This window comes from Cervus elaphus, chromosome 10 (genome assembly GCF_910594005.1).
Source record: "Cervus elaphus chromosome 10, mCerEla1.1, whole genome shotgun sequence".
In the NCBI taxonomy this organism is placed as follows: domain Eukaryota; kingdom Metazoa; phylum Chordata; class Mammalia; order Artiodactyla; family Cervidae; genus Cervus; species Cervus elaphus.
In genome coordinates, this window is record NC_057824.1 from 42,243,898 (window position 1) to 42,270,964 (window position 27,067).

A 27,067-nucleotide genomic window follows, 5' to 3' on the forward strand; every position below is an offset into this window, starting at 1 on the left:
AAGGATTTACTCATTTCTAACTATGTATAAATGTTGGCTTTGAGGGGTCAGAGCACCTGCTCCTAAACATCGATTCTACTGGGAAAGATGACATTTGTTTAAAGAACAGAGGTAAAAAAAATTGCTGGGGGAGTTCAACAGAGAAGTTTTTCTTTTTTTGTTAGATAGAAGCGGGATAAAAACTTCTCTGAGAAGGCTTATTAAATTTGGGTCTCAAAATATGGCGGTGACAACCTAGAAGGCTGGGAGGGAGGTTCTAGAGGGAGGGGACATGTGGATACCTATGACTGATTCATGTTGATGTATGGCAGAACCCGACACGATATTGTAAGGTAATTGTAGGGAGAGAGCAGTTGGCCAGTGGCGGTGGTCAGGCTGTCTTGCCCCTCCCCTCACGTCCTGCTAGCTGGGCTCATCTGGGGCACTGTGCATGTGCGTGGTGGTGTGGTCCTGTGTGCACACCACCTGAAAAGCTCTCAGAGGCAGAGTAGAGTTGTGCTGAGTTGAGTTGCGGCTGCATCAGCCATGAGCCAGTGAAGCATGTCTGCAGTTTATATGGCTCCTTGCATCTTCTTCCAGCTTCGCTGCTCATACCTTGCCTGCACCGGGTTCAGCAGACAGTGAGATACAGCGAGATAGTAATTATCCTCCAATTTAAAAAGTAAATTTTAACAGTATGGCTGGGATTGGTACTTGGGGAGATAGGAAACTGTAGGTTTTTAATAGCCTTTCCTTTCTCCAGGGGATCTTCCCAACCTAGGGATTGAAGCCAGGTCTCCTGCATTGCAGGCAGATTCTTTACCAGCTGAGCCACCAGGGAAGCCCAGGAATACTGGAGTGGGGAACCTATCCCTTTTCCAGCAGATCTTCCTGACCCAGGAATTAAACCTGGGTCTCCTGCATTGCAGGCGGATTCTTTACCAACTGAGCTACCAGGGAAACCTAATTTAAAAAAACATAATAAAATTTAAAAATATGGCTGGGATTGGTACTTGAGGAGATAGGAAACTGTTGGGTTTTAATAAGAACTACCTGAGAAAGATACAGAATTGGGGTCTTTGGGATACCGCTATGTAAATATAGTTGATTTGGACCACAGAGGGTGCAAAAGAGCCTGGCAACTGGAAACCAACTTGAATAGGTTGGGGTGACGACTTCAAATGCTGTTCTTTAGGAAGATCTTGCTTTCTGCAGAGTAATCTGCCAGCATGTTTGTATAAAGTGGGAGGGCCAGGAAACAGGAAACTGGATAGGAGATGGTAAGGTTTGTTTAAGAGTTGTAAGGATGAAAGGAAGACAGAATGAGCAGTCTTCAAAAAGGTGTCATTGACATTGCACTTGAAAATATGTGGATTATTTTCAGATATCTTTTGATATTGATTTCTAACATAATTCCACAGTGGTAAGAGAACAGAGACTGTGATTTCAATACCTTTAGACCATGAAATTTTTCACCTTGTTTTATGTCCTTGGATATAGTCCAGTGTCTCCTAGTTTATAGTTTATGGGAACTTGAATTTGTATCCTACTGTCATGTGAAAATTGTATAAATCTTAATTATGTTGAGTTGGTTCATGGTGCTTTTTGGATCTACTACATCCTTCTACTTTTCTGTCTATTCATTCTGTTAATTTTTGAGAGTTTGATATTGAAACTCCAGCTAAAAATCTTAATTTTTCTACTTAAAAAAATAATTGTAATATATAGTGGAACTATATGTAACTTTATTCTGTGTTTTCCAAGTCTGCTGTATATGTGTTGTCATACTTTCATAATTTAAAAAATAAAAAAGGAAGAGAAAAAAAATGGTGTCATTGAGGCATGATAGATCGATAAGCTTGGCAAACTGGATGGTTCTGTGAGCCCTGCATAGAAGAGGACTTAGCTGATGACTGGGAAAGTTCCAGCCAGGTTGATTGATAGGATTGTGGGGCCCTGTAACAGCAGAGGGGTCACCCATACTCTGATATCTTTCAAAGAAACTCTTGACTTTGTTAGTTGGTCTTCCCTTGACCTACATACAAGCGTTACATTCAGGCTAGTGGCCTTTTCGGGATACTTAACTTTTCTTTAAGAGGATCTCAGTTTCTCCTCCAGCTCCAATGCATAGGGTTCCTTGCTGAGAGTTCTCCCACAGAAGGGAGTTTTCACAGTGAGTGGTCCTTGAGGATTTATGGAAGATAGGAAAAAAACACCTTAGGCAGATGAGAAAGCTTTATGTTTTTATTTGTCAACATGGTGGCTGATAAAAGTGACCAGAATGTGACACTTAACTTTAGAGCTGTTGGTGATTAATCGACAACAAAAAACCCTTCTCTTGAGAAAAAGTCCTCTTAGTTCCACAAAAGCAAGTGTTTTTATAATAGTATTTTTGATAGGCATTAACTGAGGTACCAGAGCATGTATCAGTTATCTTTTGCTGTAGTCATTTCCCTTGGAACTGAGTCACTCAAACTCGCCACCATTTGTTTGGTTTCCAGGTCAGCGAACACTTTAGGTGGTGGAAAGCTGATGCATCTAGAGAGAGTAGAGACGCCAAGTGCCGTTTCCCCCTCATCTTTTTATCTGGCAGTTTTCTGAGTTGTAATCTTGAAAATAAACTAGTAATAGAAAGTAAACTGTTTTCCCTGAGCTCTGAGAGCTGTTCTAGCAGATTATCGAACCCGAGGAGGGGGTCATGGGGTGCCCAGATCCACAGGCAGTTGATCAGAAGCACAGGTGGCAACCTGGGACTGTGACTGGTGTCAGAAGTAGGGGCAGCTTGGGACTGAGCCCTGCCCTGGGAGGTCTGTGCTGACTCCAGGGATTTACTGTCAGAATAGAATTGAACACAGGACACCTAGCTGGTGTCTGCAGAGAACTACAGGACTCCTTGGTGTGGAGAGGAACCACACATCTGGTGTCAGAAGTGTTGTGAGTCAAAAACCAGATAAGAGTGTTCTGAAGTGATCTAATGTCGTAAAAACAGCACTTCATACTTGGTTCTTAGCAATTTTTGCCAGGTTGTCTTTCTTTCCAAAGATTTCCAAAAGAAATTTCTTTTATGCAAAATCTCAGGATTTTAAATGTTGGCTCAAAAAAAGAAAAATGTTTCTAAACATGGTGCAGGACAAATAAAACCTACTCCTTATCAATTGCCAGTTTGAGATTTCCAGTCTTAAGAACCCTCCCAGTAGGTTCAAGACCATCCTCCTTGTACAGGGTACAAAGTACAATCTGATTTGCCCTACAGTAGACTACAAACAGTGGCCATAAATTCTCCCTCTCCTTGTATCCATGATCCTTTGTGCTGTAGCTCTGAGTGTCCCCCCATTGACTCCAGGCTCGGCCACGTGACTGGCTTTGGTCAAGGGGAAGTGAGCGAAGGTGACAGAAGCAGAGGCTTGAATGATGTCTGTGCATCGAGGCTTGCCCTTTCTTGCTGCTCTCTGAAACCCTGCCCCCATGTGGCCAACTTCAGACTTGCTGGGGGATAAGAGGCTGCACACACAGAGGCCCCAGCTGTCCCAGCTGAGGCCGTCATAAACCAGCCAGTCCAGCAGCCGTGCCAGCTGAGACTAGCAGAGGCAGCCAAGACGACAGGACCTCGCAGCCCACCCACAGAATTTCAAGCCACGTCTCTTGGGTCTCCTGCATTGGCAGGCAGGTTCTTTACCACTCGGGCCAGCTGGGAAACAGGATCGATTGAAATCACTGTGATCAATCATTGGTGATGAACTCAGTCTCTCATCTAGCTCGTCTCCCTTTCTTAGAGGTTGTGGGTGGGGCTGAAAGTGCCAACCCTCTAATCATCGGGTTGATTCTTTTGGCACCAGCACCTGTCCTGAAGCTGTCCAGGGGCCCACCAAGAGTCACCGCATTAATATAAATTCTTGTTGGGTGGAGAGGGGCTCATTAGAGATAACAAAAGACAATTCTCTCACCTCTGTCACTCAAGAAATACCAAGATTTAGGAGCTCTGTGCCAGGAATTAGGGACAAAGACCAAGTGTCTGTTTCCTACTATCTGACAGTATCACATCAGGGATGGTTATCCGTTCAGTGAAGCCCGTACTTTTCAGTCTGCCGTGCTCTCCACCGCTTGGCTGTCTCTTCAGCCCTGAGGCTGAGCGTCATCTGCTACTTGTCAGAGGAATTGCACTGTTGAATCCCTTACAGCAGAGAAATTTCCGTCAGCATTTCTAACAGGCCTGAAACAACGGAAGGTAGACAGAACACCGCATACCAGAAAAATGGAAGCCTATTGCTTGGGGTAAGGCAAGAATATTCTTGAGTGTTTCACACACAGTCTGAGGTTCGGTGTCCAGAGAACCTCTTTTTCGTTTAGAAGTGGCTTGTTTGACTCGCAACGTATCCTTGGTTCCTGCAGACATGTGAGTTTAGGACTCTTAATTCTGGAGACTGTGTGGTCTATGCTGACATTCAGCCCTGCAGTCAGAAAGGCCCATGGCACCTGGATAATGCTGTCCCACTAGATCACTGCATATCGTTCCTTCTTTTTTTTTTTTTTTTTTTCGTTCCTTCTTGTAAACTGTTCTGTGCTAAAGTGTCAAAGACTTCCTTGAGACATCTTGCTCAAAGCAGACCAGTGGTAGAGTAAGGAAGGTGTTGAGGGTGATGTTCCACAACACTGAACCCAGTTTTTTTTTTTTTCCCTTCTGTTTATTTATTTGGCTGCATGGGTCTTACTTGCGGCATGTGGGTTCACAGACTCTCTACTTGCGGTGTGCAGGCTAATTGTGGCACGCAGGCTCCAGAGCACACGGGCTCAGTAGTTGCTTTGTGTGGGCTTCATTGCCCACAGCATGTGGGTTCTTAGTTCCCTGACCAGGAATCAAACCCATGTCCTCTTCATCTCAAGGCAGATTTTTAGCCACTGCACCACAAGGGAAGTCCCCTGAACCTAGTGGGTCCTTTCCTTTGTGGGTGTTTGAGTCCTAAAACTGTCTCCCTCTTTATGAGTGTATTAGAGGGTGTAGAGTCAAGTATACAGCCCTATGTAGACTCCTCGCTCTTAGCTTCATCTTTAGCTCACCTCTACACAATTTTCTTGTCCATTGTTTTTAAGTTTACGTTCAAAATCTTATATTTTTTCTTTTTCGAATTCAAAGCTTACTCACTGCCAGCAGGCTTATTGTAAGAAGACAGAGCTCTGTTCCATTTTTAACTATGACACAATTAACATTTAACTTCCCACACCTCCTCCACCACCACGGAATTTGTCCCTGTGTTTACTTTTGAGCATCTTCATCAAAACTGTGTGTGAGCTTCATTCTGTTTCTTCTGCTTCTTCCACTTGTGCTTCTGTTACTTTGCTTGCTTCGTGTTTTTGCTATTAATAAGAGAGTCACTGTATGTGTTAGAGAAACTCTGTAAATTGGACATCTCTTCACATATTACTTAGTAAACGTTTGAAGAAATGCATGAATTTTAATAAAGTTTTCTTGTGTTTATCAGCTCAAAGTGGCTACAGATAACAGCTGCAATGAAATGAAGATTGGTTATAAATACTACTTGCTCCTTTCCATAGAAGTTTTTTATTTCCTCCTAGCCTGTTTTGTTTGGTTTTTTGTTGTTCAGTCACTAAGTCACGTCTGACTCTTTGTGACCCCATGGACTGAGCCTGCCAGGCTTCCCTGTCTTTCATGATCTTCTGGAGTTTGCTCAAACTCATGTCCAGTGAGTCAGTGATGCCATCCAGCCATCTCATCCTCTGTTGCCCCCTTCTCCTCCTGCCTGCAATCTTTCCCAGCATCAGAGTCTTTTCCAGTGAATCGGCTCTTCCCATCAGGTGGCCAAAGTATTGGAGCTTCAGCTTCAGCACCAGTCCTTCCAATGAAATTCACAGTTGATTTCCTTTAGGATGGACTGGTTTGATCTCCTTACAGTCCAGGAGACTCTCAAGAGTCTTCTCCAGCACCACAGTTCAAAAGCATCAATTTTTCGGTGCTCAGCTTTCTTTATGGTCCAACTCTCACATCCGTACACAACTACTGGAAAAGCCTTAGCTTTGACTATATGGACCTTTGTTGGCAAAGTAATGTTTCTGCCTTTTAATACGCTGTCTAGGTTTGTCATAGCTTTTCTTCTGAGGTGCATCTATTAATGTTGTGGCTTTAGTCACCGTCAGCAGCGATTCTGAAGCCCAAGAAAATAAAATCTGCCACTGTTTTGTTTGTATTAAGTTTAAAATATAGTCGTCGTCTTTGTCTATGAATTGATGGAATACTTTTCAGAACTATGCTTTTCTGGATGAGCTAAAAAGAGAGAGAGAGGCAGCACAGTGAAATGATGAAGAGCTTGGTTGGGCTCTGTCTAGAAGAGATCTGAATTTGAATCTTGACTTGCTTTTTTATTGTCTTTCTGACATGAGGAAGATAACTTCTCCATGTCTAGTTTACTCATCTGTAAAATGATCACAGTAATAACGACCACCTTGTAGTGACATTGTTAGTGCATGATATAATACATGAAAAACACCATTGGAAAGGTAGGCTATGTAGTATCAGTGAGGTGTACTTTAAGGCAAGAACCATTACTTGAGATGAGATGGGGCATTCTTAATAATAAAATATTAAACCCACTAGGAACATAAAGCAATATGTTTGTATATATGTCAGAATCTGTGAACACTCAGTAACATAATCTCAAAATGGACAGAACCCTAAGGAGAAATAGCAAGTTTTTAACATGCTTCTCTCAGATGGATAAAACAAGCAAATCAAAATCAGTAGAAGTAGTGAAGATTTGAACAACTAAATTAACAAATTTAGCCTATATGGCAGAAATAGAGTATTGAAGCTTGAACCTTTGGAATATAAATTCCTCTTAAGAGCACAGAACTTGCTCTCAGAACAGTTAACAAATGGCCATGTGCTGGGCATTACAGCAGGTTTCAAGAAAGTATTGAAATAATTTAGAGCACAGTATCTGAACACAAGGCCATTAAACTATGAATCAGTACTTAAAGATAACTAGAATATTCTAATATGTGTATAACTTAGTACACTTCTCACTTGCTTATGGTCACTTTGGTTTTTTTTTTTTATTAATAGGAGCATCAAAGTTACTACTGAATTCCCTTGATTTCTTGTTGTTCAGTTGCTAAGTCATTTTCAACTCCCTGCAACCCCATGAACTGCTGTACAGGCTTCCCTGTCCTTCACTATTTCCCCAAATTTGCTTAAACTTGGGTCTGTTGAGATGGTGATGCTATCCAATCATCTTATCCTCTGTCACCCTCTTCTCCTCCTGCCTTCAACCTTTCCTAGCATCAGGAAAGGTTCCAATGAATCATCTCTTCACATCAAGTGGCCAAAGTTATTTGAGCTTCAGCATCAGTCTTTCCAGTGAATATTCAGGGTTGATTTCCTTTAGGATTGACTGGTTTGATCCCCTTGATTTCTTACAAATATGAATTTTTCTCCCTTTTTTCCTTTCTGTAGAGATGAATAGGTTCATTTTAGGTAGGACCTTGATATGATTATTGAGATTATTCTGGGTAGAATGAGGCCTGATCTCTAAAGAGAGGAAGAAAGAGAGGATTTTTATTTTCAGTGACTGTGTGTTTCTATATACGATCATTCATAACTCAGGTTTAAAATTAGCAGGATGAAAGATCATAACAATAATCATATCAAGATTCACAGGATATTTTCACTGGGGATTGGGCTCCCGCTTTATATCCTTTTCATTGTATAGTTTTTAATTATTCTCAACAGCATTGTGAGATTCTGAGCCTCAGGAATTATTATGATAGTTTTAAGGATGTGACGGGCTTCCCTGGTGGCTCAGATGGTAAAGCGTCTGTCTGCAATGCTAGAGACCCGGGTTTGATCCCTCAGTCGGGAAGATCCCCTGGAGAAGGAAATGGCAACCCACTCCAGTATTCTTGCCTGGAAAATCCCATGGACAGAGAAGCCTGGTAGGCTACAGTCCATGGGGTCGCAAAGAGTCAGACACGACTGAGCAACTTTACTTACTTACTTACTTAAGGATGTGACTAAAACCATCCTATCTCTGTATAGAATGGAGGCAGACAAATGACTGAGCTTGGAGCCTCATTGCCTGTTTTTTCAGGGAACAGAGGCCAATAGCAGGCAGACATAAGACCCCTGAGACTCAGAACATTTCTCCAAGGTCCTTTTACTGCTTTTGAGCCACTCAGGAATGCACTCCACAGCTCCTTAGGACTTTTCCTCTTCTCCATTCTTCCTCTGCTCCTTGGAAAAAAATCTATAAAACTCCTTGATTATAGCATTTCAGACAGTATTGACAAAATTCCTTATTGCTAGTGTCAATGTCCAGGCCTTTTTTTTTTTTTTGGTGAAATGATGGAGGCTTGTAAAACAACTAAGGCCTTTGGAATTTACTGTTCATAATCTAAAAGCAGGTATGGAGGTGTAGTGAAAAGGTCAGGCTGGTTCCCATTTTGCATCAGGTAGCTTTATGACACAAAGTCCTGAGAGTTATTAGATGATGATAGCCTGCAGTATCCATTAAGACGATCTTTTTTAGTTTTGTAAAACACAAAGTCCAGTTAGAGTAGCTTATCTTATTAAAGAGGGCCCCAGCAAAAGGGGTGGTGAGACAAGTTGCTGCCATTATAGTTTGCAGTCGTTTTGCGTTTCCAGTAATTGATGTCCTTTGCTCAGTAGTGACACATTGAACTTTTAAGGATTCCTTTTAGATATCATATCAGCACTGGAGAGGGATTAAAGCAATGAGAGTCTGTCGTGTTTTAATCATTCTTTCCTAGCTTTGATCAAAGCTTCCCCACCTTTAACAACTTTGACTTTAGCCCCTTCTGGTTTTTCCATATGCCACTAAGCCAGATCATTACAAGCATTCGTTTGGCCTCCATTCCTTTAAAAGTTCTGTCAGTTGAAGTCAACAATATCCACTGAAAAGTAGCTTTCAGTGTCTACTGATATGACTGGGTAAAAAGAAAAATAGAGTTCCTGTCCGTCAAGGAAAGTTGTAAGGCCAACCCTGATAGATATAAAAAGCACATAAACCCCTTTGATGGTGAATTTTACGGCATGTGAATTATGTGTCAGTTTTTAAAAGGGCATAGGCTTTGAAACCAGAAAAACGCATAAATAACATTCTCGAGGTAAATATAAGTTATGGAATAGTTATAGGAAATTAATAATAGGAGAATTTAGTCAGGATTATTAAGGGGCAATTTCTTTCTCGAAATTCACTGAAGAGAGTGAATTATGAGACCCATTGGCAGGGAGAACAGAGAGGCTTTGGAAAAAGTACAATCTGAGCTTTGAACATAACTGGCAGAAACATGGTAGATGATTACTTTGTGAAATGAGCCAGTGAGTTTGAGAAAAGTGGGGAATGAGTGGTACTGACGAATGCAGATTAAGAAGGCAAAGACAGATAAAAATCTGCAACATGTGTTTTTCTTCTGGGTTTTGCTCTTTTGTGAATATGTGGCTGCCCTTCTGCTAGCTCTGTTTTGCTGATGGCCCTCAGAGTAGATCATTGTCCACGCAAGGCTTGACTGTCAACCCACTCCTGCTCTCAGAGGCCTAGGTGAGGCCTTGGTGTGGCCCTGTGCTTCAGAGAAGATTTGTTCTTGTTCCTTAGAAAACCCCATTAGCAAATTGATGATGGGAGTTGGCCCATCAGCACAGACCCGTGGAGAAGTCTTAGCGGCAGAGTTTTTGGAGAAGCTTTGGTCTGAGAGCCCCTTGTAATTGAGCTGAAAGTGCTGGACCTAAAGCTTGATCTTGTTTTATTTTCCACTGAAACACGTGTTTGATGAGAGGCCAGTTTTAAGTAATCAAATGTTTTCAGTTCATAAGGGATGGTGTCCAGTCATTTTAAAAAATAAACAATTGATATTTTATTTTGTTACAATGTCACACACGCTCAGTCCTATCTTGACTGTTTATCACCCTATGGACTTAACTCACCAGGCTTCTCTGTCCATGGGATTTCCCAGGCAAGAAGACTGGAGTAGGTTGCCATTTCCTTCTCCAAGGGATCTTCCCGACCCAGGCATTGAACTTGCATCTCTTGCATCTTCTGCATTGAAAGTGAAAATGAAAGTCCTCAGTTGTGTCTGCCTCTTTGCAACCCTATGGACCATACAGTCCATGGAATTCTCCAGGCCAGAATACTGGAGTGGGTAGCCTTTCCCTACTCCAAGGAATTTTCCCAACCCAGGGATCGAACCCAGGTCTCCCTCAACACATGCGGATTCTTTACCAACTGAGCCACAAGGGAAGCCCAAGAATACTGGCTTGGGTAGCCTGTCCCGTCTCCAGAGGATTTTCCCGACCCAGGAATTGAGCCAGGGTCTCCTGCATTGAGGCAGATTCTTTACCAACTGAGCTATGAGGGAAGCCCACCAGCTGAGCCACCAGTGAAACAAATCATACCTTCAATTTCTGGGAGAAGTAGAAGCCTCTAGACCCAGTGACATATTTAAGCACCGCATCTATTACAGATTGTAAGTTTAGCATTGTGAGGAGCCTGACTTATGTGTAATTTTCTTCTGTTGTTGTGTTTGTGTTTTTTTTTTAATTTTTAATTACCAAGGGACCTCAAACCAGTTACCCAGCTCTACGTAAGTGTGGACGCTAGCACCAAACACAGCCTGAAGAAAATTGACCGCCCACTCTTCAAGGATTTCTGGCAAAGATTCCTCGATAGTTTAAAAGCCTTGGCTGCAAAGGTAAGAGTTATGACATCTTTAAAAAAAAAAATGGAGAGGTTTTTCTTTTCTTTCTAAAAAAGACTAAAATCTACAACTTTTTTTTAGACTGCCACTTTTATTATTCAGTAAATATTTATCGACTTCCTCGTAAGTTTCTAGCACTGTGCCTTATATATGTGTCTTTCACGTATTTAGAGAGAGGGATGCATACCCCCAAAGCTAATTAAACACAGTTAAGCCGCAGTACATAGCAACCCTAGAATATGTTTAAATATGAAATTAGTTTTCCTGAATTTCTAGAACAAAATTACCTACCCGGTAAGGAACTCAGCCCCAAAGCGTCCAAGTCTGATGTCTTTTCCTGCAAACCTTTGCTCCTTCTTAAGTCTCCGTATTCTTTTAGACCTAAAGTACTGGTTCTTCTCCATTGGCCCACTGTCAGTATTTGATATTTTCTGTTAGTTCTACCTTTAAAAAAAATTAATTAAAAAAAAATTTGGGTGTGCTGGGTCTTCGTGTGTGCATGGACTCTCTTAATTGCCGTGTGTGGACTCAGTTGCCCTGAGGCATATGGGATCTTAGTTCCCCTTCCTGGGATCAAACCTGTGTCTTCTTCATTGGAATGCGGATTCTTAACCACTGGACCACCAGGGAAGTCCCTCGCTCTGCCTCTTACTCTCTTGTAGCCGTTTTCCCCTTTCTTGTTTTCTTTGCTTCTGCCCAGCAGTCCCTCATGCTCTACCCAGATCTGATATTGATACCCACTGTAGGAGCTTAAAAAATGAGTTTCCTATTCCTAGTGGGATTCGAGAATCTGCATTTTAAACATCTCGGGGGACTTTTGATGTGTAGCCGAAGATGGGAGTTAGTGTCCCAGAAAACCTGCCCTGCCCTCCTTTGCCCTTCCTGCCCCATGGCTGTCTGACTGCAGTGGACATTTCCAGGCTAATCGTTTACCATATTCCCCAGGAATGCTTCACATCTCTACTCACCTTACCATTTCCGCAGGTGTGCCCAGCACTTTTTTTGAGAGCCCAGACTGTCCTTTCTTTCCAGTTCTTTGACTTGCAGAAATTCTATGCAACCTTCAGGTCTCAGCTTCCTCACTACCTCTGCTGTGAAGCCTTCTCCAGTTGCAGATAGCTGCCCCGTCTTCCTTCCTGAGTTTCATATCTGTAAATACACTTCATTTCCTCTGTTTTATCCTAGCTTCCCTCCCCCGAACTGGATTCCTTACTCATATCTGAATTTTGTCTAACATAGTACACTTTATGGTATCTGTGTGCTATGCTTAGTCATTCAGTCATGTCTGATTCTTTGTGACCCCATGGACTATAGCCTGTCAGGCTCCTCTGTCCGTGGGGATTCCCCAGGCAAGAATACTGGAGTGGGTTGCCATCCCCTCCTTCAGGGGATCTTCCCAACCCAGGGATTGAACCCAGGTCGCCTGCATTGCAGGCGGATTCTTTATTATCTGAGCCACCAGGATATTTGACAAATGTTTGTTAAAAGAATGAATGAGACTCGCCAGAGCTTTGTAGTGATAAAAGGTACTGTATATAGTTTCTTTTCAGCTGATCACATTCCATACTCGCTCCTATCCGCCCCCACCCAATTCTATGCTTGAGAAATTAAATCAGTGCCTTTTTTGGTGATTAACACTGACATTATGTAAGACATGAAAAATAGGCATTAGTTTCTGATCCATCTTGGATTATTTATAAAACTAGCAAGTCAACATCTGGCTTGGTTGCTAAGTTCTCTTTGGCTGTGGACTTTACTGTCAGGTGTATCCTCTTCGTTTGTTGCTGAGACAGGAGATACAGCACATAAAAATCAGGATGGGTTTAAATGGAAGTAAACAGCAGGGCCTACTGTATAGTGTGAGAAACTACTCAGTATTCTGTAATGGCCTAAATGCAAAAAGAATCTGAAAAAGAGTGGAATATTTATATGCATAACTACCTGAACTACTTTGCTGTACTAACCTGAAACTAACACAGCATTGTAAGTCAACTGTACTCCAATAAAAATGAAAAAAATATCAAACACATATGAGATTGTTATACAGGCCTGTCTGAGTCAGAGTGTGGAAGATGACAAGTAGGCATTAGCAGACTGGCTCTATAGTCTTACTTTTTTCCTTTTGGCCAAAAGTTTCCACAAATGCCTTCTTTAATTATTTATTGATGTATCCTGATTTACAGTGTTGTGCTCACTTCTGCAGTGCAGTGAAGTGACTCAGTTATATATCTATATACTTAATATTCTTTTCCATTATGATTTATCCTGGGAGATTGGGTATAGTTCCCTGTGCTATACAGTAGGCCCTGTTGTTTATCCACTCTAAATGTCATAGTTTGCATCTGCTAACCCCAAACTCCCCATCCATCCCTCTCTACCTTACCTCCTTGGCAACCACATGTCTGTTCTCCATGAGTCTTGTTTCTGTTTTGTAGAAAGGTTCATTTGTGTCCTGTTTTAGATTCCACATGTCAGTGATATCATAAGGTATTTGTCTGTTGCTGACTGACTTCACTTAGTAAGACAGTTGTATCTACATTGCTGCAAATAGCACTGTTTTGTTCTTTTTAATGACTGAGTGGTATTCCATGGTATATACGTTCTACATCTTCTGGAAGAACGTGAGGATGTCTTTGGCCCACTATGGAAATTTAGCAAAAATACAGAAGGCTTCAAAGCAACACAAAATGACTTCTTATCTTGAAGTTACAAGTCTTTGAATGTCCAATTCAATTGTAAGTAGTCTGGATTGACTCATTGTTAGCCGTGTAGTAACTTTAAGTTCTACAGTATTTTCTAACCCATGAGCTTCTTACGTTTAACATCGTATTTGTGTCCATGTAACTGTAGTTGGAAAAGTTTTCTTGGGCTGTTTAAACTAGCTGCCTGCAGTTTAGGATAATTGCTTTCTAAGCATTTTGTAGTGTTTAGTTTGTTTCTCATTCTTCCATTGTTTATATTGTCATTTAGGAAAGATCTGTGGCAGGAAGCTGCTGTCAAAATAAAAAGTTTTCTTTAACTCAAGCTATGTTATTTCCTTTTGAATATCTGATATGATTGGCATATTAGATAATTATCAAGAAAAGTCAGCTTTACTGCTGATTAATACTAGAAAATAAGACATTTATGTTGTGGCTATACTTTTTCACTAGGGCCAAATATAGGATTACTATAAGCTCATGTATCATTTGAGTTTTTAAATGAAAACTTTATAATAAAAGTGATACTTCAATTAGAACACCCATAATATTATCTCCTGTTACTTGTTTGAGCATTTAATATACCTGTGCAAGGAAAAGCATTTGAAGAATTTCTTAAACTTTATAAACAAAAATCTGATTTTTCCCAAGTTTTTCAGCCAAATGTGAGCTTGTACCACCCAAAGTAGAAGGTAGCATATTTTGTTTTATTACTCTCGGCAAGTATAATGTTTACATTTCAAGATTTTTATCCTTTGTCAAAATGTTCCTTTTCAAATATGAGGGGAGAAATATATTGGTATTTGAGTATGTAGGGCTAAAAAGCAATTTCGTCAAGATAACACAGCATAAAATGTATTAGCTTCAGTTTCTGGACATGGCAGCTACTTGTCAAAGTCTTTTTTTTTTTTTTTAAAAAGAGAAATTCATTTTGTGCAAGACAACACTGCCTACCTTTGGCAGTAGACTTTTCATCAGCAGTGTGACCAGATGTTTTTCTGCTGGTCCATTATTATGCCAAGTTGAAGATCCAGTAGGAAATGAAAGTAATTAATCTTTCCCCATGTTTGAGCAATAATATTGATATTCTTGAAACCTCATGTTTGAAAGACAGAATTAATTCCCTGCATTACACATTCCTGGATGTCCAAAATGAACATTAGTTCCATGGATATGAGTGTGCATTGAGCCGAGGTTCTTGGAGCAGTGTCTTACTCTTAAGAAGGGCTTGCGTGCGTGCTTGCTTAGTGACTCAGTCATGTCGGACTCTTTGTGACCCCAATGGACTGAGCCAGGCTCCTCTACCCATGTGGATTGTCCAGGCAAGAAAACTGGAGTGGGTTGTCATGCCCTTCTCCAGGGGATCTTCCCAACCCAGGGATCAAATCCATGTCTCCCGCATTGCCGGTGGATTTTTTACGTCTGAGCTAGCAGGGAAACGGTACATTAATGAGAAGGCTCTGTATCTAATATTTAAATAAACCGAAGTATCCATTTGGCCTACGACTGGCAGATTTTAAAAAACAAACATTTAATATTTGTCCTTATCTGATTATAGAAATATTACATGTTGATTGTAGAAAGGTGGGAGAAGTAAAAAGAAAAGAAGTTACCCATAATTCCAGGATTTTGAGACAACTGCTACTGAGACTGTGAAGTAGTTCTGTTCATCCTTTAGGGGAGGGTGTTTTGTTTTGCATTTATGATTCAGTTTTGTATGTTTCTCTTTGTTGTTAACACTGGATCATGAGCATTTTTCCATGCTAATAAAAATTCTCTTTGACCTTCAGGTTAAAGCCAGTATCGTTTTTCATCAGTAACAGTGTGAAATAGTAGAAAATATATATATTGGTCTTTGTCCCTAGTTCCTGGCACAGAGCTCCTAAAGCCCTTGTAGTTTTCTAAGTGATAAGAGCACTAGAAGCATCTTTTGTTCCCATAAGGCAGTTTTGGATGGGCTCCTGGATGGATCCTGCTTGAGGGCTGGTCAGCAGGGTGACTAAACCATAAATAGAAGCTTGGAATTATCAGCACTCCCCACCACACACACACACGGAGAAGGGCTAGAAGTAAAGTTAATGATTGATTGTGCCTACAAGAGAAAGCCTCTATAGAAATCCCACTCGGGGGTTTGGGAAGCTTCCAGGTTTGTGAACACAACCACACATCGGGAGGGCGATGTGACCCCATCTCCATGGGGACAGAAGTGCCTGTACTCAGGACCCTCCCAAGACCATGCATTATGCGTCTGTTCATCTGTACCATTTAATAAACTTGTGGTGTAGGTCAGTGTTGCCCTGAGTTCTCTGAGCTGCTCTAGCAGATTAGTCAAACCAGAGGAGGGGGCCCTGGGAACCTCTGATTTAGAGCCCATCAACCAGGAGCACAGGTGATAGCCTAGACTTGGGACTGGCCTCTGAAGTAGGTGTAATGTCAGAAGTGAGTTAATTGGTGGGACACCCAGCTCATGTTGCAGAGAATAATTTGGTGGGGGAAAATCCCTCACACATGTGACCAGAAGTGTCAGAAGTGATGTGTTGGGTGTGAATGGTAATGTAAAATGGTAAAAAACCCAGGGGAGGCAAACCTGGGTTTTCCCCTCCTCATTTAGCTTCCTGCTTGTTGGCCAGTATCAAGGTCTCACCAGAGTGCATTCCAGCCTGCTTCTTGATATCGTGGGGGCCTAGGTGTAGATCAGGTTCTTGTCCCAAGCACACTTGGGAGGGAGCCTTGTGTCTCTGCTGCTCTCCAGTTGCAACAGGAACATTTTGTTACTTTCTAACATTTCTAAAGTCAGATGCAGCTAGAGATGGCATGTCATATTCAGTTGGTAGCTTTGTTATTTTCATAGAGGAGAGACATAAAATAATGGTACATAAAATAATTGTGTGTCTTACAATGTAGAAAATCTTGTGTGTGTGAGTTGCTCAGTTGTATCTGATTGTTTATGGCCCCCTGGACTGTTGTAACCTGCCTGTCTCTTCTGTCCGTGGGATTCTTCAGGCAAGAATACTGGAGTGGGTTTCCATTTCCTCCTCCAGGGGATCTTCCCGACCCAGGGATCGAACCTGGGTCTCCTGCATTGCAGGCAGATTCTTTACCATCTGAGCCACCAGTTAAATAGCATTCTTCTTCCCCCCTTCCTTTTTAGAATAAACTAATCTCTTCTCTATCATTCTGACTAATTGCCCTGCTTATTGACCTCTTTGGTTTATTTCTGCTTCCCATCATTGATGCCAAAGTCTTCCCTTGAGCCTTAGTCCATCTGGCTATAGTCTGGATATCTGTTTCTTATTATTATCTTTTCTTAGACTTTATCTTGCCCTTTATGTTTATCTAACCTGCGTGTATCCTCTCTGTGGGCAAAGATCTCCCAGGGTGTTGATCCCATCCAGCCTTGATTTAGTGCCATTTCGCCCTCTTCTGCTTGGCTAAGAGGGTATTCTGGTTTTAGCCACTCTAGAAATCAGACCAGGACTGATTTGATTTCAGACCAAGAGATTTGATTTGATCTCTCCAGTTGTTTTTGTTGTTGTCTAGTGGCTAAGTCATGTCCGACTCTTTTATGACTCCATGGACTGTAGCTGCCAGGCTCCTCTGTCCATGGGATTTCCCAGGCAACAATACTAGAGTGGGCTGCCATTTCCTCCTCCAGGGGATCTTCCCCACCCAGGCGTTGAACTCGAGGCTCCTACCGTGTCTCCTGGATTGCAGACAGATTCTTTACCACTGAACATAAAAGTGAACGTGAAGGTGCCTCAGTCGTGTCCGACTCTTTGCGACCCCATGGACTGTACAGTCCATGGAATTCTCCAGGCCAGAATACTAGAGTGGGTAGCCTTTCCCTTCTCCAGGGGATCTTCCCAACCCAGGGATCGAACCCAGGCCTCCCGCATTGCAGGCAGATTCTCTACCAGCTGAGCCACAAGGGGAAATCTTTACCACTGAGCCAGTGGGGAAATCTGCAAACTGGTTGACTCTCCTCAGTCCTAGAAAATTCCCTAGTGAATAGAGAATAGATTTTCTCCAGACCTGACTTCTGCATAAGCTTATTATGGAAGGATGAGCATGTTGCATCTTAGGTTCATGTTGAGGCATCAAGTGATGTCTTGTAGCTAAGTAGATAGTTGCTTAGATGACTTGGAGACTCAGAGGAATGTTGGAGTGTGAATATGTAGGTTTCTTAGAAGTCATTTCTGTAGCAGTAGATTGCAGATGAAGGCAAGAAGGTGGATGGAATTATCTAAGAAATGTCTAAAGAGGGCCAAAGAAGGAGCCTTAGGGCAGACAAATTTTGAAGCTTTCAAGATGAGGCACGTATGTAGAGAGTGAGTCTGATGTGGTATGTAGTGAGTTTGGTAACTGTTTTTACAATCCCATGCAAGTATGGTGTATTACATACAATTCAAAGAAATTGAGTTTTCATGAAGTTACTGACGGACGGTTAAGGGGTAATGAAAAAGAACCTTGGTTTACCAGTTGACCTCTTAACAACTGTGTCAAATAGTGGAATATAGTGTTTTGCATAGAAGCCATTGTGTAGTGGGTCAAGTGGAAGAATGGAAGTCGGAAGAGTGAACAATAGATATTAATGTAGTGAATAGTAACTTTTTGAACCCAGAGCAATAATACTGTTTAATGAAGAAAATAAAGGCATTTGCTTTTATTAGGTTAAAATTAGATAAGCATATGTACTAAAAACAAATTAGAAAATAAATATCCCCATAATTAAAATAAGATAACTTGTATGCCACCAGAATTCAAAGACAAAAACACTATTACTATGATGCTGTTTTTCTTCCAGAGTTTTAATTCATGTGTATGTGTATGTCTTACTTATAAAATGTGATTGTTACATATTTTTGCAACTGTACTTTTTATTTAACATTATCTTGAAAACTCTGTCATCTTCCATCACCATAGATTAATTTTGCCTGTTGAACTTTTGTTTCTTATTTGACTATTTTTTTTTAACTTCATACAAATAGAACCATTTTTATGTTTTATTGTGTGTCTTTTTCTCTCCTTGGTATCATGTTTGAGATATCTCTATGATGTTTTGGTAATGGTTCATTCATTTTTACTGCCCTACAGAATATGACTATACAACAGATGTTTTAGAGTTTCTACCTTTGGTGGACAGTTGAGTTATTTTATGGTTTTGACTATTATGGATAATTTTTTTGGACATTCTTGTGTATATGTAAATATACATACATTTCTGTTGGGTAGATATGTACACCAGATTTGTTAGATTACAGGATAAGTGTATGTCCCACTTTGGTAGGTATTGCCAGTTTTCCAAATTAACTATGCCAGTTTGTACTTCCCCCAACATTATATGAGAGGGTCAGTTATTCTGTGCTCTCTGACCTCCTCCCCACTTTAAAAAATTTAGCCATTCTTGTTGATATCTTTTGATAAGCAGAAGTTCTTCATTTTAACAAAGCTCAAATATTGATTTGTTGAAGTTTCATGGTTAGTGATTTTCATGTCCTGTTCATGAAATCTTTGCCTACCCCAAGGTCATGAAGATATTTGCTAATTTTTTTAGTAAGAGCTTTATTAGTTTTTCTTTCACTTTTGGAACTATGAATCATCTCAAATTAATTTTTTTTAGGATAATTTGAGGAGGGTTTATTTACTAAGGGCTTAATTATGCAAGTGTGTGGGAGGAATAGGGGGACCAGGGGGAGAGTGCCAAGAATCCTGGGGCCAGCAGCACTAGAACATTACCATCCCAGGAGTCAAAGGGAGAAGGGGGAGGAGAGGTTACTGCAACCTGGGAGGAGGGGAGAGTACCGTAGAGCAGGTCATCTGGAGAAAGTAGTAATGTTCTGTGATGTTTTGTCCTGGGCCACAGCCACAGCCTTGCAAGGAGAGAAGAGGTCCTTTCTCTTCCCTTCTCAACTGATGCTCCCACTGGCCAGAGCCCAAAGGAAGGACTAGGTAGGCTGGGCACTGGTCCCTCTTGACGGGGATTACCTGACCTGGGGAGGCCTCTCTAGACCGAAGTACAGCCCAGAGGAAGGAGTAAGTAGTTTTGTAGTAGAGCGCAGCCCTGTGCAGCCCTTAGCATGCAACTGTTGCTGTGCGCCATCACCCTGCATCCCGTTACTAGGCAGTGGTTACCACGGAACGATTAGTGGTCCTGCTTAGCCATTGGTCAGCGCCACAATGGGCCGTGCCCCCAAGCAACCAGCTATCAAGGAGCCACTGTTAGTGGGCTATTCAGCCAGAGGTCAGAGGAGTGGTGGTCCTCAGGCAGAGAGTGAGATAAGAGGCGAATCCCAGCCTTCTCCCTGGGGTCCTCCAGCTCACCCAGCCTTGGGTCAGGCTGGGAGCTGTGTCCTGCAGGGCTCCAGAGCCCTGACCAAGGCCACCCAACTGGTCAGGCCCAGGCCTTGAGGTGGCGGTGACTCTCTCCCCCATCCCCGTCTCTGTGACCTCATGGCAGCGGCTGTCTGCGTAGGATGCAGTGTGTGTGACTTGGCCCCCGCTGTTCGGGCGACCTGAGGAACCTGGGGGCCAGTTGGGTCCTGGGTACCTGGATCCCTCAGTGTTGACAGCTGGACCTCAGAGGGTGAACGTTGTGCCTTGGGACCTGGTGCTTTCTTGTCAAAACAGAGAATAACATTCCTTTGGTGGCGTATACAGGAACATCGTTAGCTGACCATGAACTGCCTGACCTCAAGAACAAAGGATCTGATGCCAAGACTTAGAACAGCTAAACACGCCCGTCTCCCACCTTTGCTAGAAATGGGCTTTGCTGAGAGCTTTGGGGCAGTTTGGACTTTTTAAGGCATAAACCCACCTCTCCTTGCAAGGCCCTCCGTAAACCTTTGTCTGCTCCAAACTCTGACATTTTGATATTGTTTGGCCCCTCTGTGTGATGGGCACACGGACTTGCCTTTTGGTAACCGTTGGGGTCACTGCTTGGACACTGCAGGTATGAACTCCGTCTCCCAAGGCCCACGCACTGGTTGTTGCAGGCCCCTCCCCACTGAAGAGCAGTCACCACTGAAGAGTCTCCTCCTGTCCCCATGGTGCAAGGTCAGGGTGGGGGCTCCCACGAAACCACCCACGATGCTGGGGGCAGGGAGGGCGCTGGGTTCTCTTTTCCCGTTGGAGCAACCAGAGACTCGGGAAGTGGCGCTGCCCTGGCCTGGAGGAGGGGCGGTGTGGTCAGCGCGCTGCTGTTTCTCCGGCCTTCCATTGCCGTCTCGTGGTCTCCATGGTGCTGGATGTGCTTCAGCCTCACGTTCCCCATTCCAGAATTCTCTCCGTGGTGTCTTGTTTTGGAAGAGTTGCTAGTCAGTCTTCTTCTGAAAGGGACAGAAGTCAGGAACAGCCTGTGTGATGTCACTCTCAAATAAATTTTTATATATGGTATGAGATAGCAGGGTGGGGTTAATTTAAAACTTTGAAATTGGTTCTCTATGTCCATCTTCTAGCTTTTTCCTTAAAGATCTAGTCCTCTTGCTCTTTGTGAGTTTTGCCCTTAGTGATGTGCTTAAAAAGTCCTCCCCAACCCGTCCTGGCTTATAAAAATATTTATGTGTATTTTCCTGCTCTTTCATGGCCTGATTTTAAAAATCTTGACTCTTTAATCCAATTGGGATACAATTTTGTATTTACTTTTATCTAGTCACCCGGTATCATTTATTGAATTATCTGTTTCTCATGCACTGATTTGATAAGCTTATTGTATCTTGAAACATATCGGTGCCAGTTCATTCCAAGGAGATGCTGTATGTGTTGATTTTGACCTTTCTTTCCCCATTAGCAGTGTGTCGCAGACATTTTTCCACAGTAGTACATATAACACTTCAGCACCATTCTTACTGTCTGGCTGATATCTCATTCTGCGCATCTCATAATTTAGTTTGCAGGTCTTGTCTTTGGCTTCTTTCCCTGTCTCCTTCCTCCTCCCGTCCCCAGTCTGTATTCAGCACGTATATGCCAGCCGTGCCTTGTGCGATCTTGTAACAGGCCATCATCATGCTTGCGTGGTAGGTTGTGACTGCTTAGTTAATTGTCTTTCTTCTTGCAAACTGAAAGGTCCCTCAGACACGGCACCGTGTATGTCATGTCGTTTTTGCTCATTGTCATTTTCCCAGCTCTTATTTTTGACACACAATTGCCACATGATGAATGTTTGGTAAATGAGCAAATTAGATTTATCCCTCTTCCTCTTGGTGTATATTTCATTGTTAACTGTCTGTCTTGTGTAGCAGTTAAGAGCTTGGGATTCTTAAATGAGACTGCTCATGCTGGAATCCTGTCTCTACCACTTCCTGGCTAATATTGGTCAAGGGACTCAGTTTTCTCATCTGTGAAATGGGATTAATAGCAGTGCTGACCTCCTAGGTCTAGAAAGAAACATGTAAAAACATGGGGTGCTTGGGTTTATATTTTAAAATATACGCTCTCTCACCAATGTTGTATGTGTGATTAAATATTTTGGAGATATAAAAGATAGTAAATAAGGTGATAAATCCCAATATACCTACCATCTAGCTAAAGAAATAAAAATATAAATATGCTTTTTTAAGTTTTGCCAGTCCGATGCATATGACTTGATGTTTACCAAGACCTGTGGTTTTATTTTCCATTCCTCTCATTAGTGGCTGAGTATCTGGGGTGCCCTCTACCCCATGCAGACTTGGCCCTAACCCCGGTCTCCTTGCACCTGGCAGAGTCCTCACGAGCGGGCCGGCGCTGAAGCACGTGCTTCAGGTGCTGAAGGGCGGGAGAGGTTGTTAACTGGGTAGCTGGATGCTCTTGCAGTAGTGAACTCCTTCACTGTTCACAGTCCATCCTGATATTCAGCATCGATAGTACAATCTAGATAATACATGCATGGCCTGCCAGGCTCTGGGGCCACAGTGCTCGCGTTTGAAAAGTGGGTCCACTCCTTAGAGTTCTGTGATCTCCTTAGAGCTCTGTGAGCGCTGAATTTCAATTCCTTTATCTGTAAAATGGGGATAAAGGAGCACTTGCCCACATAGGCTTGTTTTGAGGATTAAGTGAATTACCGTGGAATGTGCTTACTGGAATGACCTGTAAGACCGAATAAGACTTAATAAATGAAAACATATTTATATGCCTCCAAAGTGGGTAGTGAGAATTTATAACCTATATGTCATGCTGAGGAATTTATGTCCTCAGTTTTAAAATATATATATTCTTTGAAATACAAATTATTCAGCTACTTAAATTTATATCTATTTTGGGTATGAACATTTCAAAGTATTCTGAGTTTATCTGGTGTCTGCTTTGAATGTGTATTCTCAAGACCAGAAATTGTGTTTGTTTGAACTCTGAAACTCTAAGCAGAACTTCATTGCAAGAGGGGGTTCTGAAAAGAATTTTGATACAAATACCTGTAGTCCATAATCTTCCCTGTTGCCTTACTTCATGTGTATTTATCTGCAGATCATTTTTATCTTGAATTTTAAAATGGAACAGATGTTTGTAATACTTGAAGCAAGTATATATGGACACATGCATACAGTGTATGTTTATATACATGTGTGTGCGTATATATTTTTTGTGGTATCTCCCTATTTACTTACACACACACATACATATATATATAGTATATATAAAATACACATTTTTATATTGTATCAAATATACCTATATATTTTATACAGTATCTCCAAATAAAAAATGTAAATCCCCAAACACTAGAAACTGTAATGATCACCTTATGAAAAAAATTCTGTTCCCTCTTAGAACTATCTTCATGAATCATCATTTTGCTTCATGATCTGTTACTGTTAGAGGGATAAGATACCTTATATTTGCTTTTAGACCTCATAAAAATACTGATCAAGCATCTTGTTTCTTTCGTTGAATTTTTCTCAGGTTTATAATGGTGCATCTTAAGATAAGCATAGTTCTGAAAAAAAAAAAAAAGATTTTTAGGTTAAGTTTTAAAATAAACTTAATAAAGTGAACAGGCTTCCCTAGTGGTCAGCGGTAAAGAATCTGTCTGCTAATACAGGAGACTTGGGTTCGATCCCTGGGTCAGGAAGATCCCCTTGGAGAAGGAAACAGCAACCCACTCCCGTATTCTTGGCTGGGAAATCCCATGGACAGTGGGGCCTGGAGGGCTACAGTCCCTGGGGTTGCAAAAGAGCTGGACATGACTGAGTGACTAAACAACACCAGCAATAAAGTGAATAGTTAGTAAAGTTTAAAAAGTACTGAATTTAATGAAAATGCTACTACACAATCATTAAGAAAAAGCCCAATAAAATAATAGGAACATAAGCCAAAGATTGATGTTGTTGTTCAGTTGCTAACTCGTGTCCCCATGGACTGCAGCACACCAGGCTTCCCTGTCCTTCACTGCCTCCTGGAGTTTGCTTAGCCTCATGTCCATTGAGTCCAAAGATTAAAAACCCATAATAGAACATGAACTACAAATGCTTTTTAATGCAAATGAAAATAACAGGAGACAAGGACTGTCATATATCTCTGGTGAGAATGTAAATTGGTACAACCTCATTTTTGAAGGACACTTTTATGCTTTCTATTAAAATAGAAAGTACATATGCCTTTTGAGTGAGCAGTTCGTATCGAGTAGTTTACCCTGAGACGTACTTCCATCCACACGAAGTAAACCAAGTGAGATATATACAAGATTATTCACTGTGACATTGTTTATAGTCACAAATGATTGGAAGCAAACTAAATATCCATCAGTAGAGAGCCGATGAAATGAATTGTGGTACATCTATACATTTGACTTCTTTTTAGCTTGAGTGTTGGTAGAGGGATCTCTTTGGCTGTTTTCCTCTTTGTACCTTTTCAGAGTGTTGTCTGTTGTGAGTTCTCAGTCATGTCTGACTTGTTGCAACCCTATGGACTGTAGCCCCCCAGGTTTCTCTGCCCATGGGATTCTTCAGGCTAGAATAGTGGAGTGAGTTGCTGTTTCCTTCTCCAGGGGATTTTCCCAATACAGGGATTGAACCCGTGTCTCTTACATCTCCTGCCTTGGAAGGCAAATTCTTAACTACTGCACCACCTGGGAAGCCCTTTCAGAGTGTTCTTAATTTTAAAAAGGATAACTATCAGAAGCTGCCCCAAGCAGATACTTTTTTCTAGGGAAAAGAACTGTAAAAATTGTTTTATATTCTTCTTTCTAGTAAGTAGTAACAGTCATTATTGAAGCTTGAGTAAAGCAGAGAAAGTGGTAGAGAAGCTAAAAAGTCCCTAGCAGAGAACAAAAATTTGATTGAAGTCAGATCATAGTGAGTTACAGAAAGTGGGTATGTTAATTGTCTCATGTACAAACATTTTCACTTTGAGCTCTTATTTCATCAACATTACACACATTTGTTTTTCCTAAATATTCTAACCAGCACATAATTTCCCAAGACTTAACACTAGTAATTAGTCATCTTAAACATATTATTTGATCATCATTTGATACAATGTTTACTAAAAAACATTGAATTTGCTTTCATGCTCCATCTCCTCTTATTTTTGTGTGTGTATTTTCACCCTTTAGAAGCTTTCAGGCAGTGATTGTAGTTAGTGTTTTGTTAAAGTGTTTGATTAGAACTTCATGGGGGATGTTTCTAGTTCTTGGAAAGTAAGCATAGTGGACATATGTGACTCCACTGTGGTTCTGTACCAACTCCATGACCTCGGTGAAGCCACTCAACCTCTGTAAGGCCTTTGCTTCCTCACCAGTTCAGCAGCATTAAAACAGTTCCTAACTCACCAGATTGAGTTGAGGGGTTAAATGATGTAACACAAGTAAAACTTACATTGCTTGGCACATGGCCTCAGTAATGTTAGTGGTATAGATGATTAATAAAATTAGTTCTAATCTAAGGAGTGATCCTTTGCCTCTTGGAATAATTTTTGGTTACAAATTGATTCTTAACACTTGGAAGAGTTTGTTTTTACTGCATTCATTTCAGCCAGCTCTCACTTGGAGCTTATTATGTTTCAAGTCCTGTGCAAGGCCCCGGGTATAATTATATCTAGGATGTGGTCCAAGCCCTAGGGGGATCACAGTCTTCTGGGGACAAATACAGGCATACCTTGCTTCACTGCACTGCACTTTGTTGTGCTTTGCAGATATTGTTTTTTTTTACAAATTGAAGGTTTGTGGCAACCATGTGTCAAGCAAGTCTGTCAGCATCCTTTTTCCAACAGCATTTGCTCACTTCATGTTTCTTTGTCACATTTTGGTAACTCTGACAATTTTTTCATCACTAGTGTGGTTGTTATGGTGATCTGTGATCAGTAATCTTTGATGTTACTACTACAGCTACCTGAAAACTCACATGATAGCATTTTTTAACAATGAACTACTTTTTTGATAAAGATATGTACATTTTTTAAACCATGATACTGTGCACAATTAATAGACCATAGGATTGTGTAAACATTACTCTTCTGTGCACTGAGAAACCGAAGAATTCATGAGACTCGCTTTTTTGTGATATTAGCTTTATGGCAGTGGTCTGGAGCTAAGCCTGCGGCGCCTCTGAGGTCTGCCTTTAGACACATAGACAATTGTAGCATGTGGGGACAAGTACTGGGAAGGAGTGTGTACAGGCTCAGGAGAGACGCTGGGATCAGAGTTGGGAAGGATCTGTATTACTCAAAAAACAAGAAGTGGTCAGGGGGCTTCCCTGGTGGCTCAGTGGTACAGAATCTGCCAATTCGGGAGACATGGGCTCGATCCCTGGTCTGGGATGATCCCGCCTGCCTCGGAGCAGCTAAGCCTGTGCACCACAGCTGTTGAGGCTGTGCTCTAGGCCAGGAACTGCCTCTGTTCAGCCCACGAGCTAAAACTGCTGAAATCTTCAAGCCCTAGAGCCTGTGCTCCACGACAAGAGAAGTCATTGCAATGAGACTGCCCCAATATGCGCGCTGTGCCCCATAAGCCACAGCTAGAGAAAAGCCTTTGCAGCAGCGAAGACCCAGCACAGCCAAAAATAAGTAAAATTACTAAAAAAAAATTAGCCTTAAAGATCTAGTCCTCCACAGGTTAATAATGCCTAGCACATCAACAGAGTTTTAAAAAATCTGTTAAAGTAATTCTCTGGTTCTAAAAACACTCGATATGTCATTTAACTGAAGCTGGAAAAATATATACTAATGAGATCTTTTTTTGACTTACATTGAACAAAAACATTATTAAGAGTTGTATAATTATGCAGGCATGGGTGATAAAAATTTGCTATAATTTTATATGTCATGAATGTAACAGTGGATAATTTATCTAGTAGAAGTTTCGAGATCTTGATGGCCTAAACAACCAGGTCCATCCGCAGAGTAGTATCAGTTTTGGGTGGATGACCTTCATGGCAAAAGTTTTTTTTCCCATTTGAGGAACTATCTTTTACATGAAGCTCACTTGTGTATTAAGGTCAGCCCCAGGTAGGTTGTGGCTTGAATAATAGTGAATAATACTGACATGCTATAGCTCAAAAAATGAGAAATGATTTTAAAGATCTAGTTATCCACAAGTTAAGAGGGTTTTACCCACCCTTTGACCTTCAGTTCATATTATCGGATCCACTGAAGGATATAAGAAGAGACATCTCTTCTAAATGCAGGCACACCCTGCACACCATCCCCCTGTCAGTTGTTGATTTCCACCTTTTTGTTTCTAATACCCAAACACTTACAGT

At 41.5% G+C, this 27,067-nt stretch overlaps 1 protein-coding gene across 2 annotated transcripts in view; it reads left to right on the plus strand.

The window, feature by feature from the left end:
• The window catches only part of LOC122701688 (S-adenosyl-L-methionine-dependent tRNA 4-demethylwyosine synthase TYW1), a 144,238-nt gene that overhangs the window by 60,933 nt on the left and 56,238 nt on the right, over positions 1 to 27,067 (plus strand). For both annotated transcript variants that reach the window (XM_043914899.1, XM_043914900.1), the window contains one exon: positions 10,560 to 10,695. In XM_043914899.1, coding sequence (XP_043770834.1) covers positions 10,560 to 10,695 — 136 coding nt within the window. The remainder of the gene's footprint in view (positions 1 to 10,559; positions 10,696 to 27,067) is intronic.